This window comes from Metarhizium robertsii (assembly GCF_000187425.2).
Source record: "Metarhizium robertsii ARSEF 23 chromosome Unknown MAA_Scf_3, whole genome shotgun sequence".
NCBI classification, from domain to species: domain Eukaryota; kingdom Fungi; phylum Ascomycota; class Sordariomycetes; order Hypocreales; family Clavicipitaceae; genus Metarhizium; species Metarhizium robertsii.
Window position 1 is genome coordinate 5,274,407 of NW_011942171.1, and position 20,572 is coordinate 5,294,978.

Consider the following 20,572-nt stretch of genomic DNA (forward strand, 5'->3'; position numbering starts at 1 on the left):
GCGGGCGCCGAGCGGGTGCAGGACGGCGGCGTGGAGGGCGCGCAGCACAGTGTCCTCGTCGAGCATGGCAAAGTCGCCGTCCTTGCGCAGGCGCTCGGCGACCTTGGCCGTGGTCGAGACGTAGCCAATGTCGGAGATGGGCCCGAGGTCGATGGCCACGCCGGGCAGGCCCCGGGACTGGCGCCAGCGAGCCATGGCGTCCTCGTAGGAGCCGCCGGCGGCGTAGTTGGCCTGCGATGTGATTCCCACCACGCCCGAGACGGACGACAGCATGACGAAGAAGTCGAGCGAGTCCGGCTGCGAGAACTCGGTGTGCAGGTTCCAGGTGCCGAACACCTTGGGCCGCAGGCCGCCGCGCCAGTCGTCGAGCGTCATCTGCTCCAAGACGGCGTCGCGCAGCAACATGGCGCCCTGGATGACGCCGCGCACCGGCGGGAAGCCGTCGTCCTCGCAGGCCCTGAGAGCCGTGGTCAGCGAGCTGGCGAGGGCAATGTCGCAGCTGACGGGCTTGACTCGACAGCCCGCCTCGCGCAGTTCGCGGACGAAGAGTGCGCCGTGGGTGTTGTTGTTGACGTCGAGGTCGAGATCGCCGGCGGCACGGGAAAGCAGGATCAGGTTCCTCGCACCGTGAGCTACCAGCCAGTGCGCGACTGAACCTCCGATGCCGCCTACACCACCCACGATGAGGTATGATGCATCAGCTTGTAGCCGGACTCGAGCCGTGACCCCCTTCGGCCGAGGGACAGCGTGGACCAGTTCGTCTGGGCCAGCCGAGAGCACAACCTTGCCCATCTGTGCACCCGTCTGCACGAAGCGGAAAGCCGCCTGGGCATCTTGCATGGGGTAGACGGCGACGGGGTGAACCGGCTTCAAGGCCTGCTCTTCGATCAAGCGGACCATCTCACCCAGCGCGCGGCCGACACCGGGTCCGCGGCGCAAGAGCGTCGGGGCGTCCAATGATACAAGCGAGATGCCGCGGGAGAAGGACTCCAGTGCTACCAGGCTGTTGCTCTCAATGTCTTTCTTGCCTATTTCGATCAGGTAGCCCAGGGGCGCGATTGCGTCGAGGCTTGCCTGCAGTAGCGGACCTGGCAGCGAGTTGAGCACGACGTCGACGCCGCGTCCCTTGGTGGCGGCCAGAACAGCCGTGGCGAAGGATGCGTCACGGCTAGTGAAGATGCGCTCGGCGGGGATGCCGTACTCGCGCTGGACAAGGTCTCGCTTCTCCTGCGACCCGGCCGTGGCGTAAATGTCCGTTACGCCGAGGCACTTGGCCAACATGATGGCGGCCTGCCCAATGGCCCCGGCCGCGGCGTGGATGAGCACCGACTGCCCGGCAGACAGACGCGCCGTGTCGACGAGGCCGGCGTACGCAAGAGTAAAAGCCAGGGGAAGTGACGCGGCCTTGACAAAGTCCATGCCGTATGGTATCTGGATGACGCCGTGCCACGGGACGCGGGCATGGCTGGCAAAGGATGCGCCGGCCAAGAGCGCCATGACACGATCACCGACATTGTAGCCCTTTTCCTGTGCCTCGGCACCAACGCGCGTGATGATGCCTGCACATTCAAAGCCCATGGAGCGATTCTTGAGTTGGCCCATGGCGGCCATGGCGTCGCGCGAGCAAACCCCGTAGGCCCGGGGGGTAATCTCAACGAGCTCGGGTGTCAGCGCCTCGTCGTTTTCCTCGTGGTGAAGGAAGGCCAATGTGTCCAAGTGTCCCGGGATGCCCACTTCCAGTCGCAGTGTCACGTCCTCCTGGAATAGGGGCTCTAGGGGAATGCTGGCAACGGCATCGATGCTTCCCTTGTCGTCCTTGACCACTGGGAGCACCTCACCCCAGCTCGGCACAAGCGGGCCGGCGACCATGTCATTGCATTGCTCGTCTTTGTAGTACCGGGGGACCTGCAGGACGCCGTCACGCTCGGCGTACTCAAACTCGGCCGGACCAGCCTCCGTGTTGGAACGGCCGAATCCCTCTTCGAGTACCTGCACAATGGCCGAGACGGCGACCTCGCCGCCCGAGGACCATCTCTCGGCGGCATGTGCAGGGTCGAGGTCCAGGGAGAGAAGGCGACGGCCGATGTACTCGTTGCGCAGCACACGCAAGAAACCCTGGTGAGCAGCCCGCTCCGGCGCCTCGCTCGCCACGGTACCGCCGGTCGTGACCCATAGCAGGCCGCTGCATTGCGAGACCATGGCGCGGAGGCCCTCCATGCGCACCGCATCGAGGTCCGCCAGAATGGGCTCGTCAATCTCGCCCAAAAAAACACAAGTCTTGGCCTTGTATGTGTCCGAGCTGCTCTGCTCGAGCACCAGGTGCTCAGGGGCGAGACTGCCAGCACCGGTCAAGGCCTGGATGCGCCTGGATAGCAGATCGACGAAGCCCGGCGGCGGAGGTGCCTTGCTACTTATGACCACGACGAAGCTCTCTCGGTGATGAGCCCTGCCCAGATCGGGCTTCTGGTCTTTGGCGAGCGGCAGTGTGGACATGATGACACTGTTGGTGTGGATGATGTCGCTCTCCGAGTCACGAATCTCAAGATCCGCACCACTAAACCCGGCGTCCCGAAGCACACGATCCCAGGAGGACGTGGTGAGGGTCGGGTGGTCGCACTCTTCTTCGCCTTGCCACCAGCTCGGCAGCAGGCCAAAGGTGAAATCCACATCTACTTGGTCCTTGGTCACGTCCGCAAAGAGAAACGTGCCGCCTGGCTTCAGCAGGCTGCGCACATTGGCAGCGGCAATGGCCGCGTTCTTGGTGGCGCGTAGAGCATGAAAGGCCACAACCACGTCGTAGCTCCCTGGGGTAAACTTTTGCTTGGCTGGGCTCTGCCCGATGTCGAGCTGGTCAAACGCGAGCAAATGGGTCCAGTCGGCAAGCTGAGCGCGGGCATCCTCCAGGGAATCCCATGATGGTTCGGTAATGTGCCAGCTCGCCACCATTGGCGTTTTGGGCGTGCCAAGCGTCTCCAGCATACGGCGTGTCGCGAGGGCGCCGGCACCTGCACCGATCTGGAGGACGCGGGCACCCGGGTTTTTGTGTGCAATCTTGCATAGCAGCGCAGAGAGCTGTCCCAGTGCTACTGAGCGACGCATCGCGTTGGCATGGTACTCATTCAGCAGAGGCCCACTCACTTGGTCCACGTGGAGCTCTCCACGGAGAATGGAAGGAAGGAGCGGCCCGAGCCGGCAGACCCACTCCTCATCGATGCCTTGCGGTGCAGCGGCGGCTATGTATTCTTGGCGCTTCTCGGGCTCGTCCAGCGCGCAATTCTTGGCTGCCTTGGTCAATTCACGCAGCCACGCGTGGTACTTGGCCATGTGTGGGTGCTCCTGAAGTCGTGCTACATCCTCCGAAGTGAGCGATTGTAGCGCATCATGGGCAAAATAACTACACAAGCGCTGCAGGCTCCTGGCCTTGTCTGCTTCGGCATCAGAGCCGGCGTGAACCAGCTCCTTTTTGATCTGTGCGAGAGCCAGCGGGTTTCGAAGCGACAGGTCGGGGCCCCACACGAGCTTGCTGCACACCCCTTGCTCCCACTTGCTGGGAACGGCCGCGTGCTGACGCGCCGTACGTCCGCTGCCACGTCCCAGAGACGCCAACTCGACACCCTGTATCTTGAGCACCGTCGCGTCCGTCTGGCCGTCAACAACCGTCATGTCAGCGATGCCGCTTTGCGCGTCTTCATGCAGCAGCCGCGTGTCGCAGCGCAACGTGCGACCCGACTCGCGGCTGATGTTGCTCGACACCCACATGGATGCGACAGACCGTGGCAGCTTGGGGTCTTCTTGAAGGGCTCCGACGCTCGGCAGCGCGGAATAGAAGGCCACGACAATAGCATCAAGGGTGATTGGGTGCAACAATGTGTTCTGTGCCGCCTCCACCGGGTCTGTATCAGACGACGCTTCGTGGCGAATCGTAATGTCGCATACGGATCGCGGTTCCCGGCCATCCTGGATGATCTTGGTGGTGTTCTGGAACAGGGGCCCGTGGTAGACGCTGCGTGCCCTGAGATTAGCGAACAAGTCCTGAGGGTCTGGATGGCGGGTATAAGTAGACAACGGACGGCGCTCTGCCGTCTCCGGGGCGGCCGCCTCCTGCTCGACCATGACCATGCCCTTGGCGTGCAGCGTCCACCGGTTATCCGGCGTGACGGACGATACCTCAAAACGCCGCCAGCCGCGGGCGCCAATTTCCCGCTCGGGGACAGGCTGAAGCGTGGTTCGGATCTCAACGCCGTCGGCGCTGTCCGGGATAACGAGGGCGAAAAGGAAGTGAACATCGCGCAGACGGAATCCCGAGATGGTCCCGCCGGACTTGTCTCGGTCGGTGGCACCGGCAGCCTTCTCCATCTGCCTTGCGGCCTCAATCGCAAGGCAAATGTAGCCCGAGCCTGGGTACACAATAGCGCCCTGCACCATATGATCGCGGACCCAGGGGGTTTCGGTGACGCGCAACGTGCGGCGCCACACGGCCGTGCTGGGATCATGGCCGGCGACGGGCATGCCGAGGAGTTCGTGAGGTGGCTGACTGCGTTCGCGGATGGCCCGGTTGACTCTTGACTCTAGCCAGTGACGCATCGTGTGGTTCCAAGGATACGATGGTAAATCCGTCAAGACCAGGGGGCTCTCCCCGTCGTACGCAGGCACGGGGAAGTTGATCTGGTCCATGATCAGGGGCTGCCCCTGGCGAAACAGATTGATGGCGGCCGATCGCATACTGTCGCCCGCGTGTTCGTCGCGTACCAGACAGCCCCAGTACGGCAGCTCGATGCCCTCGAACTCGGGCAGGGATAAGATCTCGCGTATAGGGCCCCCAAGCGCCGTATGAGGGCCGACCTCGAGCAATAGATCGACGCTTCTGCCCGTCGGGTCGTCGGGATCGCCCAGCACCATCTCGGTAAAGGCGTCGACAAACTCGACCGGCTGCACCAGACTACCGACCCAGTGGTCGGGGCTGGCGATTTCCTTGATGTCGGTGATGCGTCCACCGGTGACGGCCGACGAAAAGACGGCGCCAAGTTCTTTCTTGGCTGCCTGTACACGTTGCTTGTCACCCTGCACCACATCCCGCGCCATTTCGACCCGAAGGCGCTCCCGGTAGGCCTCAGCAAAGGGATCCATATGGTGTGAGTGGTATGCTTGTTGGACCCTGAGACGACGAGCGAACACGCCGTTCTGCTTGCACAGGTCCTCCATCTCTTGCACGGCGTCAGCATCGCCGGAGATGGTGACGCTCTGGGGACTGTTGACACATGCAACAACAGCCTTGCCGTTCCCCGTGGTCAGCATGTTGAGATAGGACTGCACTGCCTCAACACCCAAGCCTACCGCCGCCATGGCACCCCTGGCAGCGCCCGGCGCGTGCTGCGTCTCGTCTGCTACGAGTACGGCGCGGTAGTAGGCCGCCGCCATGGCCTGACGATGCGTGAGGGCACCCACGGCGAAGGCGGCCGCAATCTCCCCCGACGAGTGGCTTGCGACGGCCGACGGCGTGATGCCCCATGCCTCGAGCAGGCGTACCAATGCGACCTGCAGCGCCACGCACACGGGAATGCTAATCTTGGTGGCGTGGACTCTTGTCGTCTTGGCGTCGCGCTGCAGCTCCTCGAGCAGCGACCAGTCAGCCCCGAGGGCGCGCAGGTACGCCTCGGCCTCCTCGATGGACTGGCGGAAGACGGGGTACGACGCCAGCAGCTCGCGGCCCATGGCATACCACTGCGCGCCCTGGCCGGTGAAAATCATGCCGATGCGCGGGCGATCCGGGGCTCTGCGGCCGGGCTTGAAGCGAGGCGACTCAAGGGCTTGGATGGCGGCGTCGAGGCCGCCGTCCTTGTCGAGACGCACCTGGTGCGCCGCAACCCACGGGAAGAGCGTCCGGCGCTCGCCCAGCGTGTAGCTGAGATTGCGCAGCAGCTGCTCAGAGTCCTCGTGTCCAAGCGACCTGTGCTTTTCCAGATAGGCCTTGAGGTCTGAAACCATTTGCTGACATGCCCTCTCGTCACGCGCACTGAGGACGAGCACTTTGGCGTCGTCGGTGGCGTCGTTTGTGTCATGGCTGCCGTTTGTATAGCCGTTGCCGTTGACATGCCCCTTGTTTCCATTCTTGCTGTGCCTGCCACTGACGGGCTCGAGATCCAGACCTGATGTTGACGTCCACGGGTCGGCGCTCTCCAAAATGACGTGGGCATTCGCTCCGCCGTAGCCAAAGTTGTTGATGGACATGCGGCGCGGACCATCAACCAGACTGTCAGGCCACTGCTCCATCATTCTCACCACCTTGAGACGCCACTCGTCAAGCTTCAGCTTCGGGTTGGGCCGCTCATAGTTTACAGTGGGCGGGATCAACCCCTTTTCAAGGCACAAGACACCCTTGACGACGGCGGCGAGACCCGAAGCTGCTTCAGTATGGCCGACGTTGGTCTTGAGGGAGCCGATGCGCAGGTAGTGTTCCTTGTCGTCACGGCCTTGGCCTCCGGCAAAGACGGCGGCCACGGCGCCCGCCTCGATCGGGTCACCGGCCGGGGTCCCGGTGCCGTGGGCCTCAAAGTACTGCGTGCCGCGCGGGTCGAGGCCGGCCCGGCGGTAGCATTCCCGCATGAGCTCTACCTGGGCGGCGCCGGACGGCGTCGTGATTGTGTCCGTCTTGCCGTCCTGGTTCAGGGCCGTCTCGCGGATCACGGCGCGAACGGGGTCGTTGGCGGCCAGCGCGTCCGACAGGCGCTTGATGACGATGGTGGCCACGCCCTCTCCGCGGCCGTACCCGTTGGCGCGCGAATCAAAGGCGTATGACCTGCCGTCGGGCGACAGCATCCCTAGCGACCCGATGGCCTTGAATGTATCCGGATTCAGCATCACGTTGGCCCCCGTCACCACGGACATGTCGGCCTCGCGGTTGCGCAAGGTGTGGACGGCTTGGTGCAGGGCCACCAGCGTCGTTGAACATCCCGTTTCCAGAGTCATGCTGGCGCCGCGAAAGTCAAAAAAGTGCGAGATGCGGTTGGACGACATGGGGCTCCAGGTGCCCACGACGTTGAACCGTGGCAGCCCATCTTCGTCCCGTATTATCCCCTCTTGGTAGTCATGTGTGAAGACGCCAGCGAAGACGGACGTCTGTGATCCCATCACCTGCGAGAGAGGTAGGCCGGCTGCCATCCGAGTTAGCTGCATGTCGCCGTAGCCGAGAGGAACATACCATTTTCGAGCGCCTCATAAGTAGACTCGAGCTGCAGCCGGAATTGCGGGTCGACCGCCTGGGCCATTTCGGCCGAGTAGTTGAAGAATGCCGCATCAAAGGCGGCTACATCGTCGTCAAGAAAGTGTCCGCCCTTGACGTGTGTCTGGGGCCGGTTGTTAGTGCCGTGCTTGTATGCCAGTTGTGCCAAGGATGAGTACACACCGTGCTGTTTCTTTCGTGGTTGGCGTGGTAGACTCCCTCGAGATTATACCGTTCTTTTGGGATCTCGCTCCAGCCGGTCTTGCCTGAAGCCATAAGGTCCCAGAGCTTGTCTGGGTTGCTGGCACCGCCCGAGAATTTGCAGCTCATGCCAATGACGGCAATGGGCTCGCTCGCCCACTCGCTGTTGTCGGTGTCCATTCTCTCGAAATAATTTGGATCTGGTCAAGGTTCTGTGGCGTCCTGGAATAATGAAAGGAATGAGAATCGAATGAGTAGAAGGTGGTCAGGACTCTTGACAGGGGAGTTTGGTGGGTGTTTGTAGGGGGGCTAGATTATGCTACAAGACGTGACCATACACGGTGAAAAATGAAAACACGTCCAGTCAATATATGGTGGTCAGGTTCGCAAGACGTCAACGTATATAGACGCCACGTGGCGACGGCTGTTTCAGGCTTGGCGACAATGTCAGCAGCCCGTTGCTAATAAACAAACAATCACTCAATTTACTCAGGCATGCCCAATCACTACTAGCCGTAAGCATACCGGCTTACAATGCGAGATATTGTGGCGGGCAATATTAAGTCCGCGTGAGAAACGTGGCCCCGGCTGATGATTTTACGTCCGCTCGAGGAACCTTCTGGGGAAAGACTCATGGCGAATTTAGGTCCGGATGACATGGCATGAGCCGTGGAGTCATTGTTGTACCAGACACGATAAAATAATTGAGCAGGTGATTTTGACAGGTAACTACTGCGCCGTCTCATGATAATATATCGGGCAAGGCCGGTGCAGACACGTGCAGGGTAGCTAGTTGCCACATGTGCAGCGAGAAGTTACACAGCTGGCCGTCTATCCCGTCATTCCCCCAACTGCTATTTATACCGCGTTCTGCTTCAAAATTACAAGTACTCAGCTTCAAATTTATTACAACCTAATATCTACCATTACCTCATCTGACTCTCTACCTATTAAGTGACATCTTTTACCGTCCAAGTCGTTAAAAGTAAAGTCAATGGGACCTTCATGTGGAGGTCCGGTCTCAATACAACCTCGCCGGAACGGGCCTTTGTAGCTCTTGCTCAACATTGAAGCGCGGCATAGTTTCGCAACTGCCTGCCCGTGGTTCGCATTTTTCAAGCTCCGCGAGGCTGGAATTCGCTGTTGATGCTGACGCTGACGCTGACGCGAGGGACATTGATTGTCCGAGAGACGGACCCAAGTCAAGCGCACAAGTCAGAACCCTGTCATGGGTCACATAAAGCCATCCTTGGCTTGGCCTTGCGGGATATCGATACGCGGACGCGGACACCACGGAGATACTGTGCCAGCTGGACGGTGTTCTAGGTGTCTTTCTGGTGCTTTATAAGCCACGTCTGACCCAAAGGGCCGTAATAAATATAGTAGGCGGATGTGTCCAGTTGTAGCAAGCACCGTCGACAGCTCCTCCAACACGATTCATTGACACGGAAACCACGGAAACCATGGTGCGAAACGGCACTCCACTTCCCATCAAGCTCGCCGGCCCGCCTCTGAGCGACCGCGAGGCCATCGCCGACGCCTGCTACCGCGCGTTCCTGTCCATCGACCAGTCCAGCGAGGAGCTCCTCAAGTCGAGCGTCACGCCCGACATCTACACCGACATCGCCTTCAAGGTCTGCGACGGCTACGACGAGCTCAAGTCCAAGGTGTGGACCAACATCAGCGACCGGCTCGACACGATCCACTACCTCAGCAACATGCGCGTGAGCATTGACACGGAAACCACGGCGCGCGTCACCTTCAACGCCATGGCCGTGCACTGCGTCCTCGGCAAGGGCTACGAGCCGGACACGCAAAAGTTTACCAGCGGCTTACTCTACCACTGCGACGCCATCAAGGTGGACGACCTTTGGAAGTTGAAGAGGATGAAGTCTAGCCAGGTTTGGTGCACTGGCGACCGTTCCATCATGAAACCAGCCGAGTGAAGGACGGCAAGGAGTGGATTGTGCATGGCTTTGAAAGTGCGTAAATATACATAGTCTGATATACATGGTCCACGTATGGAGCGCCGTGTCCGATAAAGTGCCTTGTCCCGCGCATGTATCCTTGCCGTCTTGGCTTATACACGTGTTGTTATGCTGCTCAGCGTGTACCCATCCATGGTCGTTGAAAACTCGTTACACTTGGCTAAACTATCAGCGAGCAGTTTACTCAAGGTTTGACGACATACCCCCATTTGTGAAGAAGAAGAAGAAGTATTATGACCCAGAGAGGCGCTAGGGTCGTATACGTGTCTGGTTGCACCAAAAGCGGAGGCCTCGTACGGACGGAGATTATACATTCGTAATGCGGTACAGAGTATCTCAGTATACATGGCCATTTATATTACAGCAAGCCACTGTTCCACCTGTCACCGGGCAATATGATCCGATATGCTTCACTACGCCATGCCGGTTCGCACGGCGTCAGGCTGCAACGGCGCCAAAACATCGTAGGTGACGACGGCGGCCCAGTTCTCCTCGAGCTTCCGCTTCATCCGCTCCGGGTCGCGTCCCGTCGGGCCATACCTCCAATGATACAGCTGGCCCATGTCGCGCGAGTGGCGATGTATCCAGCGGCCGCGGTCCAGCCTGGCGCGGCTGTACGTCTGCAGCGCGTCCGTCAGCGCGTCTCGCAGCGCATCGCCGCCGAGGGCCCTCTGCTGCACGGCCTGCAGGAGCGTGCAGATGACCAGGGCGTCCTCGACGCCGGTGCAGGCGCCGACGCCCAGGTACGGCGTGCTGGCGTGCGCCGCGTCGCCGACAAGACAGGCCCGGCCGCGCGCGTACGTCGGCGGCGGGTTTTGCTCCAGGTCAAAGATGCCCCATTTGACCGTCTTCTCCGGATAGAGCTTCCAAATGTCGGCGAGCGGCGGGCTCCAGCCCCTGAACAGCTGCTCGATCTCGCCTCGCGCCGCCGGGACCGTCATCTTGTCGGGGTCGGGAAACTCCGAGGCGTCGTGGGCGAAGACGGCCATGTTCAGAAGCGTCCCGGACATGACCTTGGTTGGGTTCAAATTTCAATGTTAGCAATGCCTGCGCCGGCGGGAGCGGGATACCTTGTCTACGAACCGGATACACCAGCAGGTCCGCGCCTGGCCCCAGGTGATTGCAGGCGTTCCTGGCCACCTTGTTGCCCAGGGCGGCGATGCCCACGTCCATGGGAACCATGGTGCGGTAGGCCACGGTGTGACTGAAGCCCGCCCGGCAGGCCGGATGGTCGGCGCCCAGCAGCACTCTCCGCGTCGTCGAATGGATGCCGTCACACCCAAGCAGGACATGGGCCTCGGCCGTACTACCGTCGTCAAAGTGCGCGAGGACCTTGCCATTCTGCTCGTCATCGTCGTAGCTCACGAGCCGCTTCCCAAACCTCACCGCCCCCTCGGGCAGGAGGGCCGCCATGCCCTGCAGGAACTGCGAGCGCACGCAGCCCCAGAAATCGAGGTTCTTGGTCCGCGTCCGGAAAAGCAGCGACTTGGACGCATCCTCGGCCTCCTCTCGGGTGCGCGGGTGGTAGCCGTTCCAGTAGGCGTTGCTGCTGCTGGCGTCCGTCTTCTGGCTGATGCTGCCCAGCAGCTCGAGGAGAGCCGGGTCTATCTGCTCCATCCACGCCCGCGCCGCGCCCGTGAAGGAAAACCCGGCGCTGACCTCGTGCCAGGTCGGCGCCCTCTCGTAGATGACTGCGTTTATGCCCCGGCGACGCAGGCCGATGGCCGTCATGACACCGATGATTCCACCCCCCACGACGGCCACATCAAGAGAGGGTGCAACGCCATCGTTGCCGTTGATGCCGCTGCTCGTCATGGCGAGCGAGATGGTGACTAAGTCGGTCAAGTTTGATTTGAGGTCAGTGGCACGAGCAAGTGTGCAGAAACAAGTCGGGAAAAGGGTCAGACGAGCGACACAGTAAACACGCTACCATGAAAATTGTAACATCAAAATAACTAGTACGTGTAACACATGTATACGCATCTTTATACTCCATATGGCCAACCCCGACAGTTTTGGTGGCGCCATGGAAAATTCGTGACGCGGAAGCGCGCTCACAACCCCTGCGGCTGAGTCCCGAGCCCGGACTTTCAATTCCCCTTGGCTTGCTCACCATCAATAGCTTACCGTTGCTGTGGCCATTGGCTCAGTCCGGCAGCAGCTGCGTCAGACAGCCTCGAAATAGCTACTGCGACATGTACCTGGAGTTGCATTGCATTCGATGCCAAACACCCATACGCTGGTGGATGACACCTCATATGTCGTCTATCCTGCAGCATCTCCTCTATACACATACTTGCCATCGATGGGATACCGGAGCCATTGTGTTTGAATATCAGACGGTGCAAGAGCCTTTCATCTTGGGTAGATTGCGTGCTTCTGCCTTGTAAAATTCGTTTATCCGTGGTGCTGACAAGTCGCTGTTATTTTGTTCCGCCAGTCCGAAAGCAGGCCCTCCGCGGTAAGCCCCCAACGTGAACTGCTCCTTGTGCACAAAAGTTACTGCGGTAAGACAACGAGGGCCCAATGGATAGTTGTTCTACACGCGTGCGAGGTTGGGCAAAGAGGGTCAAGCAAACCGTAGGCCCTTATTTAAAACAAGAGAAGAGAGACATTGTCTCGGATGCTCTGCACATCATTTCCTTACTACTACCAGATGAATATACCCTTCGCGACTGAACACTCGATCAAGCGTTCACTATTCTTTCCCTACTCTTCCCGGTGTTGCCTGCACAACAAGTAGTCGCCTTTCACACGCCACGCCGCGTCCAGCAACCATGATGGCTCCCGCTCTACCTACATCTTTATCCAACGTCCGTGAAGCGACAAGCCTTGTTTTCGGAGGACACATTGGGCCACAAAGCAAAAACTCGCTGGAAAAACAGGTGCGGCAGATTGTGGACGGGCCCAACGGAGAATGGATACTAGAGACCCTGGCCGGGCTGCCACGGTACTGGGAAGCCTTGACAAACAAGATGCCCGAAGTGGCCAGCACAATGCAGGGTCATGGTCTGCTGGCCGATCTGGAGTCGTGGTTTCGAGATGGCCCTGCCTCGGCCGCGTCGCTGGCCCCAGACGCCGAGATGCCACACGTCTGGATCGGGGTTCTCATGGTGGCTATCCAGCTGGACCAGTACTGGCGCTATCTGGAGTTTCGATTCGGCGGCGCGGCTGGAAACGGAGTGGACGACCTGCAGGCAGAGCTGGTGAAGCAGCAGCAGCAGCAGCAGCCCGCCGGGAACAACAGGGTCGAGACGGTGGGCTTCTGCGCGGGCATGATGGCGGCCGTGGCCGTGGCCAGCTCGCACAACCGGCAGGAATTTGAAAAGTATGGCGCGGCGGCGGTGCGCGTGGCGGCGCTCATGGCTGCGGTGGTGGGGGCCACCGAGGAGTGGACCAAGGGGCGCGGCAAGGGCGGGTCCGTGTCCCTGGCGACGGCGTGGAGGAGACCCGAGCAGGGCCAGGACCTGGCGCGCATCGTCTCCAGGCTGGGCCCGGACGCCTACGTCTCGGTGCTCTTTGACGAGTGCCGGGCCACCGTGACGGCGTCGGAGCGCCTCGCGCCCAAGCTGGTGCGGCAGCTGCGGGCAGCCGGCGTCACGGCCGTGCCGCTCCCCTTCAAGGGCCAGCTCCACGCACCCACGGCCGAGCGGCTGCGCCACACCGAGGCCCTGGTCGACCTGTGCCACTCCATGGCCGGGCTGCAGTTCCCGGATGCCGCCCACCTGGCATTGCCCACCTACCTCGACCACCCCGACGGCGAGCAAGTCGCGCGCGACCACGTCGACCTCGTCGGCACGGTGCTGCGCTCCATCCTGGCGAACCAGTTGCGCTGGACCAGCACCGTTTCGAAGCTTGCGGCCAACAAGGAGCACCTGTCCCTCATTGCCTTTGGCCTCGACCGCCCTCTGCCGCCCACCATCCTGCGCGCCTTTGGTGCCAAGCAGGCCCACTTTGAGGATGTCGAGGATGACATGAGCAAGTCCATGGCGCGGATGCAGCACCAGCCACAACCACAAAGCAACGGCGCGCTTGCCGTCTCACGAGCTCAGGTCGCAGAACCAAGCACACCCCGTGTCCAGCCAGAAGACGACTGCGAGCATGTCGTTGCCATCGTGGGCATGTCCCTCAGGGTGGCGGGTGGCCAAGACCTGCACGAGTTCGAGCAGATGCTCAAGACGGGGCAGTCGCAGCACGAGGTCATCACGCGCGAGCGAATGACGCCCGACATGCTGTTCCGCGACAATGCCGACCCCGACAGGAAGTGGTACGGCAATCTCATGCGCGACGCCGACGCCTTCGACCACAAGTTCTTCAAAAAGAGCCCGCGCGAATCCGTGGCCATGGACCCGCAGGGCCGGCTCTCGCTCGAGGCCGCCTACCAAGCTCTCCAACAGTCGGGCTATTTCAACGAGCTGGCCACGACCAGCGCCGCCGAGCTGCAACGACGGAAGCACGTGGGCGTCTACGTCGGCCTCTGCTCCTACGAGTACGATGTCAACGTCCATTGCCATCCGACAAGCGCCTTCACGGGGACGGGGGAGCTGAGAAGCTTCATCCCCGGCCGAGTGTCGCACCACTTTGGGTGGACGGGCCCGTCCCTGACCTTTGATACAGCATGCTCGTCGTCGACGACGGCCCTTCACATGGCCTGCCGGGATCTGCTGTCGGGCGAGGTCCCGGCGGCGCTCTGCGGCGGCGTCAATGTCTTGACCAACCTGCAGTGGACACAAAACCTCGCCGCCGGCAGCTTCATCAGCCCGACCGGCCAGTGCAAACCCTTCGACTCGGATGCCGATGGGTACTGCCGCGGCGACGGCATCGCCTACGTCTTCCTCAAGAAGCTATCCACCGCCGTGGCCGACGGGAACACGGTCCTGGGCACCATACGCTCTACGGGCATCAATCAAAACCTCAACACCACGCCGCTCTTTGTTCCCAACGTACCTTCTCTGTCGGCCCTCTTCCACCACGTCATCCGCAAAGCCCGCGTAGACCCGCGCGACATTTCGCTGGTCGAGTGTCATGGCACTGGCACGCCCGTCGGAGACCCTGCAGAGTGGGAGAGCATACGCAACGCCGTGGCCGGTCCTCTGCGCGATACTGTCCTGCCCATCGGCTCGGTCAAGGGTCACGTCGGCCACACTGAAGGCGCGTCCGGCATCGTCTCCCTCATCAAGGTGCTCATGATGATGCGAGGCGACTTCATCCCTCCCCAAGCCAGCTTCAAGAGCATGAACCCGCACATCCAGGCGCAGCCGTCAGACAAGATGGAGGTTGTCACGTCGTTGCGGTCCTGGCCAGGGGACCGGAAGCTGGCTCTGATCAACAACTACGGCGCCTGCGGATCCAATTCGAGCGTCGTGGTTGCTTACTCGGCTCACGAGCCTGCCAAAACCACCTCCCTGACCGCGTCGTCGCCTCGGCTGCCCTTCTGGATCGCTGGCCTCGATGCCCGCAGCATTGCCGCGTACAGCACCGCGCTGGCTCCCTACCTGCGCGCCCACACTGGGCCCCAGGATGGCCAAGCCAAGCTCGCCGATGTATCGTTCAACATGAATTGGCAATCGGATCCCGGCTTGCCCCAAGGGCTGATCTTCAGCTGCAGTTCGCTGGACGAGCTGCAGGACAAGCTTGCCGAGGCAACCGCGGCTACCAAGGACACAGCTGCTAGCATCGGCATCGCGCCTGTGAAGCCTGAACGGCCCGTGGTTCTGTGCTTTGGAGGCCAGGTTTCGACATTCGTCGGGCTGGACCGCGCGGTGTACCAGGGTGCCGCCGTGTTGCGGCACCACCTGGATAACTGCGATGCCGCCATTACAGCTCACGGCCTTGACAGCATCTACCCCGACATTTTCTCTGGCGAGCCTTATCAGGACGTGGTCAAGCTCCAGACGGCGCTCTTTGCTATGCAGTACGCCTCGGCCAAGAGCTGGATGGACTGCGGGCTCGCCGACAAGGTAGTATCCGTCGTGGGCCACAGCTTTGGCGAGATAACTGCGCTCTGCGTAGCAGGCGTGCTGAGTCTGCAAGACACGGTCAAGCTGATTGCTGGTCGGGCCAAGCTGGTGCAGAGCGCTTGGGGACCCGATCCGGGCGCCATGATGGCCATCGAGGCCGACGAAGCACTCGTGCATCATCTCCTCAACGAGTCAAACCTCGCATCCGATGGATCAGCTGGCATCGCCTGCTACAACGGTCCTCGCAGCTTCACTGTCGCCGGATCGACAAAAGCCATCGACGCATTTGCCACTACGCTGGCCGGAGGGGGCAGTGCGGTCGAGGGCGTCAAGAGCAAGCGTCTCAACGTCACCAATGCGTTCCACTCGGCGTTGGTAGAGAGCATCGTCGACCGCCTCGGGGACGAGGTCGGCAAGGGAGTGACCTTTCACGACGCCGTCATTCCGATAGAACGTGCCACCGAGCATGGCGACGCGGCCGCCCGACTGGACTGGACCTTTGTCGGCTCTCACATGCGCCAGCCCGTCTTCTTCAACCACGCGGTGCAACGGCTCGCACAGAAGCATCCGCAGGCCATCTTCCTTGAGGCGGGTTCCAACTCGACCATCACCGTCATGGCATCGCGTGCACTTGCCCAGACGGCGCCAACCTATTCTGACGGGCTTCACTTCCAATCCGTGTCCATCACCAACACCAACAAGGGCATCGACAGGCTCACGGACGCAACGGTACACCTCTGGAAACAGGGTCTACGTGTGTCTTTCTGGGCTCACCACCGGCGACAGGCGGGCGAGTATGCGCAGCTCCTCCTGCCGCCGTACCAGTTCGAGAAGTCGCGCCATTGGCTCGAGCTCAAGTCGCCAATCGAGCAGGCTATCAAGGTCGTCCAAAACATGGCCGGAAGCAGTGGACGGCTGCCGGCGGCGGGACTGGCACAACAAGAACAAGTCGATCCCAAGACCCTTGATATATGGACCTTTGTCGGCTTCCAGGACCACCAGGGTGGCAGCGCCAACAAGAAGACAAAGCTGGCTCGGTTCCGTATCAACACGGCCTCGGACAAGTACCAGCGCCTGTTTGCGACACACGTCATCGCCAAGACGGCGCCCATTGCTCCAGCCACGCTTGAGATAGACATGGCCATCGAGACCCTTTTCAGCCTGAATCCGGAATGGAGAGCGAATGGCTTCTCGCCGGTGGTGCGCGATATGCTCAGCCATTCGCCCATCTGCGCCGACTCGACGCGCGACTACTACATTGACCTCGAGCCACTCAACAAGGCCAAGACAGAGTGGTACTGGACCATCCACAGCGTCGGCGCCTCCCCTGCCGACGACAAGCACGCCGAGGGCCGCATCAACATGTGCTCGCCCTCCGACCCGGCCGCACTGCAGGAATTCGGACGCTGGGAGCGCGTCGTCAGCCACGCGCAGTGCGAGGCCGTTCTGGCCTTGGGCCCCGACGATGAGGGCGTGGAGGCGCTCCAAGGCCGCAACGTGTACCGAGCCTTTGAGGAAGTTGTCGACTTTGGCTCCGTGTACCACAGCGTGCGGTACGTGGTCGGCCGCGACAACGGCGAGAGCGCGGGTGTCGTGCACAAGCGCCACGCCGGCGACACCTGGCTTGATGTCCCCAAGGCAGACTCGTACGGCCAAGTTGCGGGCATGTACGTCAACCTGCTGACGGACATTCCCGCGAGCGACATGTTTGTTGCCACGGGCCTCGAGCTGGTGATGCGCTCGCCCAAGGCGCAGACGGTCACTGATGGCCACGAGCATGGTCCCAGTGTGTGGCATGTGTTTGCTCGCCACGCGCGCCAAAACGAAAAGGCCTACGTCTCGGACGTCTTTATCTTTGATGCCTCGACGGGTGCCCTGGCCGAGGTCATACTGGGCGTGAAATATGTCCGCATTCCCAAGGCGACGATGAGCAAGATCCTGGCGCGGGTGACGACGGACAAGTCGTTTGTGAGAAGCACCGCAGCGTCTCTGCCGTCGTCTGCCCAGCCTCTTGCCACCCTTGCCGGGCCTATCAATGCCACCGGTCCAAACTCCACGCCGACGGCGCTCCCGTCCCGTCCCAAGGCAAAGAGGACCAACATGAAAAAGGCAAAGCCTGCCAGTGGGCCGCGCGACCTCGCAAACGAGGTGCGCGACGTGGTCGCCGGCGTTTCTGGCATCGAGGCCAGCGAGATGAGCCTCGACAGTGAGATGGCTGACCTGGGCATTGATTCGTTGATGAGCATGGAGCTGGCGCGCGAGGTCGAGAATACCTTTCACTGCACGCTCGATCGCGCAGAGACAATGGTAGCCACGAGTCTTGGCGCGTTCGTTGCCTGTGTGGCGAATGCTTTGGCGAGGGCCGGGGGGCAAGAGGATGTGGAGGAAGAGCATGACGACCAAGATAGCGACCAAGACATGGCGGCCGGAGAGGGTGATGTTGTCTTCTCAGACTCGGCGGACGAAGACACGACCTCGGACATCTCCACTCCCGATGACGCCTCGGACGTCAGCTGCCAAAGTCAGGATGCGGTGAGTGAATCACCTGTCCCAGCGGCGAAAGTAATTAATAGGGGTGATGTAGCAGCCCGTGAGGCAGAGGCAATGCGCCTAGTGGCAGCCTACACGACTGGCTGGGAGTCGGCCGCGCTTGAAGCTGCGGCGAAGGGCACTATCGGCAACCATCCCGGCGCCGGAGCCGTCGTGGTCGTGACGGGCGCTTCGGGCAGCCTCGGGTCGCACATTGTTCAAGCACTCGCCGAGCGGCCGCACGTCGCCGCTGTGGTTTGCATCAACCGCACCCTCAGCGACGTGCCCGCCGACGAGCGGCAGGCAGAGGCACTATCTTCGAGAGGCATCGAGCTGTCCCCCGCCGCGCGCGAGAAGCTGCGCGTATACGGTACCGACGCCTCCAAGCCGCAGCTCGGTCTACCGCACGACGAGTACACCTGGCTGGCGCAGCACGGCACGCACATCATCCACAACGCCTGGCCCATGAGCGCCACGCGGCCACTCAGGGCTTTTGAGCCCCAGGCCAAGGTGATGCGGAACCTGCTGGACCTGGCGCGCGACATGGCGGCGGGAACCGAGCCGCGCAGGGTCGGTTTCCAGTTCATCTCGTCGATCGGCGTGACGGGCTTCTCGGCCGAGTCCCCCGTCCTCGAGGAGGCCATGCCCATGGCCGCGGTGATGCCCAGCGGCTACAACGAGGGCAAGTGGGTGTGCGAGCGCATGCTCACCGACACGCTGCGCCGTCACCCGCGGCTCTTCCGGGCCATGGTGGCGCGTCCCGGCCAGATCTCTGGGTCGACGGCCAGCGGCTTCTGGAACCCAGTCGAGCACTTTGCCTTCGTGGTGAAGAGCTCCCAGGCGCTCAAGGCGTTGCCCGACCTGCGCGGTGACCTGCATTGGCTGCCCGTGGATAAATCCGCCGGCGTCATGGTCGACCTGCTCAACATGGACGGCCGCCCCGAAGCAACGGAGGCGTATCCGGTCTATCACGTCGACAACCCCGTCGGCCAGCCGTGGAGGGACATGTCTACGGTTCTGGCGGCGGCTCTGGATATTCCTCCCCATGGCATCGTTTCCTTTAAAGAGTGGATTAGACGGGTTCGCCAATCGCCTCTTTCTCCGGCTGAGAACCCTGCCGCCCTCGCTCTGGACTTTCTCGAGGGCCACTTTGAGCGCATGGCTTGTGGCGGTATCGTGTTGGACACGCAAAGATCAAGTGAGCATTCCAAAATCATGGCTGCGGAGGGGCCGGTGAGTGCCGAGGTGGTGCGGTCCTATGTATCGTCTTGGAAGGCGATGGGTTTTCTTAATTAGTAGCTTACATGAGTTTTTTGACCTTGTTGTTTTGGTTTGGGTATCTTGACATTTATTATAGAACAGAGTTATAGGAAATGAAAACACTTTGCAAAGTACCACTAAGCTTTAGTCGGCGGGCGTAACAAAGCCGGACCTTAACCTGACGTGCGCTTCCGTAATGTTTTAGCGGCTTTGACGCCGACGATGCGGTCTGGTGTGACATGTAGGTGGTCCCTGGCCGCGCATGGGACAAGCTAGTTGGACAGCGTTGAGGATCTTGCCTTCGAGTGAGGGCCTGGCCGTCAATAGTTGCACATCGACATCGGACAGATTGGTTTTGGGCGGCAATGAAAGGCCGTGGTGCGATGCGAAGTTGTGAGAGGGCAGAACATCAGCACGTACTACTGCGCATATATGAGACCAGACTTGACTTTACCCGGTGAACAAGGTGTCGCTTTGTTTGCGTGCACATGTGGTTTGCGTGTTTCTTTGGGCCAAACTACCCTATGCCTGTCTCCGTACGAGAAGCTTCCAAGTCTTCCAGTCCTTGACATGAGTTTCACTTGTCCACGCCTGGAAATTTTGATGCAAGAATGATACTAAAACCCAATTTAAATGATTGCCTGCATTATGAATGCAAGAATGTTTTTTTTCTCACACGTTGATTTGGTTGATACAAATTGAACTTTGCTTGCCGTTTTGAGTGACATCACGAGGCTGCAGCACTCTTAGCATCACGCCAAGAGGCCGTACCATGGCTATGATAAATTAGAACTTGTTCGCTACCTATACATGAATAGACATAACAGGACTACAGAATAAAATTACGCCAATAGAGACGCCAGATATGCCTCAAAGTCGAGGTGGTCTCAGACACCAAAGTCAATGTACTCGTGCCGCACGGTCGGCCCGGCCACGGCCTGCATCAGAACAGCCAGAAGAAAGACCCAACGGACCAGACCCATTGACAGTAGACAGCAGACTAGGAGGTTGAAAAATAAACGAAAAGCAAGCAGAACAAGGCTTATGCTGCCAGCATGCACATTTCATAAACACTGCCCTCACTCGTCTCCCCTCCCTGACAGACAGCCCTCTCTGCACATCTATGCGGTCGAGGCTGGACAGCCACGTTGCCTTCTATAGCTGATGCTGGCATTCGGACATTGATGAACATCTTTGCAGTTTATTTGAGAGAGTTTGTCAGCATTCGAAGTAATGGAAACACGTCGAACCAGACGACCCTATTTTTATTGGCTCGCTTGTCCAAATAAACGACGACGCAGCCTCGATTACTTTTCTCCTGTTCGTTATGTGGTCGCCTTTTGGTTTGTTCTCCGGGGAAATGTTTCTGAGGCGGACTTTGTATCCCCCGGGAATGAAAATCACTCAAACCAGGG

At 60.5% G+C, this 20,572-nt stretch overlaps 4 protein-coding genes across 4 annotated transcripts in view; 2 read left to right on the forward strand and 2 right to left on the reverse strand.

The window, feature by feature from the left end:
- Positions 1-7,600, reverse strand: part of MAA_09944 (Beta-ketoacyl synthase) — a gene marked incomplete at both ends in the record, with an annotated part of 8,004 nt that extends 404 nt beyond the window's left edge. Inside the window, 3 exons of the mRNA XM_007827942.1 lie at positions 25-7,151; positions 7,199-7,343; positions 7,403-7,600. Of these exons, the coding sequence (XP_007826133.1) occupies positions 25-7,151; positions 7,199-7,343; positions 7,403-7,600 (7,470 nt within the window). The remainder of the gene's footprint in view (positions 1-24; positions 7,152-7,198; positions 7,344-7,402) is intronic.
- A 1,283-nt stretch (positions 7,601-8,883) lies between these two features.
- MAA_09945 (c6 zinc finger domain containing protein) lies at positions 8,884-9,366 on the forward strand (the record flags this gene model as incomplete). Its single annotated transcript, XM_007827943.1, has 1 exon — positions 8,884-9,366. The coding sequence occupies one exon, from the start codon at positions 8,884-8,886 to the stop codon at positions 9,364-9,366; it is 483 nt and encodes a 160-aa protein (XP_007826134.1).
- Positions 9,367-9,821: 455 nt separating this feature from the next.
- MAA_09946 (FAD dependent oxidoreductase superfamily) lies at positions 9,822-11,223 on the reverse strand (the record flags this gene model as incomplete). Its single annotated transcript, XM_007827944.1, has 2 exons — positions 9,822-10,421; positions 10,492-11,223. 2 exons carry the CDS (start codon positions 11,221-11,223, stop codon positions 9,822-9,824), a joined length of 1,332 nt encoding a protein of 443 aa, XP_007826135.1.
- Positions 11,224-12,188: 965 nt separating this feature from the next.
- MAA_09947 (non-ribosomal peptide synthetase) lies at positions 12,189-19,193 on the forward strand (the record flags this gene model as incomplete). Its single annotated transcript, XM_007827945.2, has 1 exon — positions 12,189-19,193. The coding sequence occupies one exon, from the start codon at positions 12,189-12,191 to the stop codon at positions 19,191-19,193; it is 7,005 nt and encodes a 2,334-aa protein (XP_007826136.2).
- Between the last annotated feature and the right edge of the window lie 1,379 nt (positions 19,194-20,572).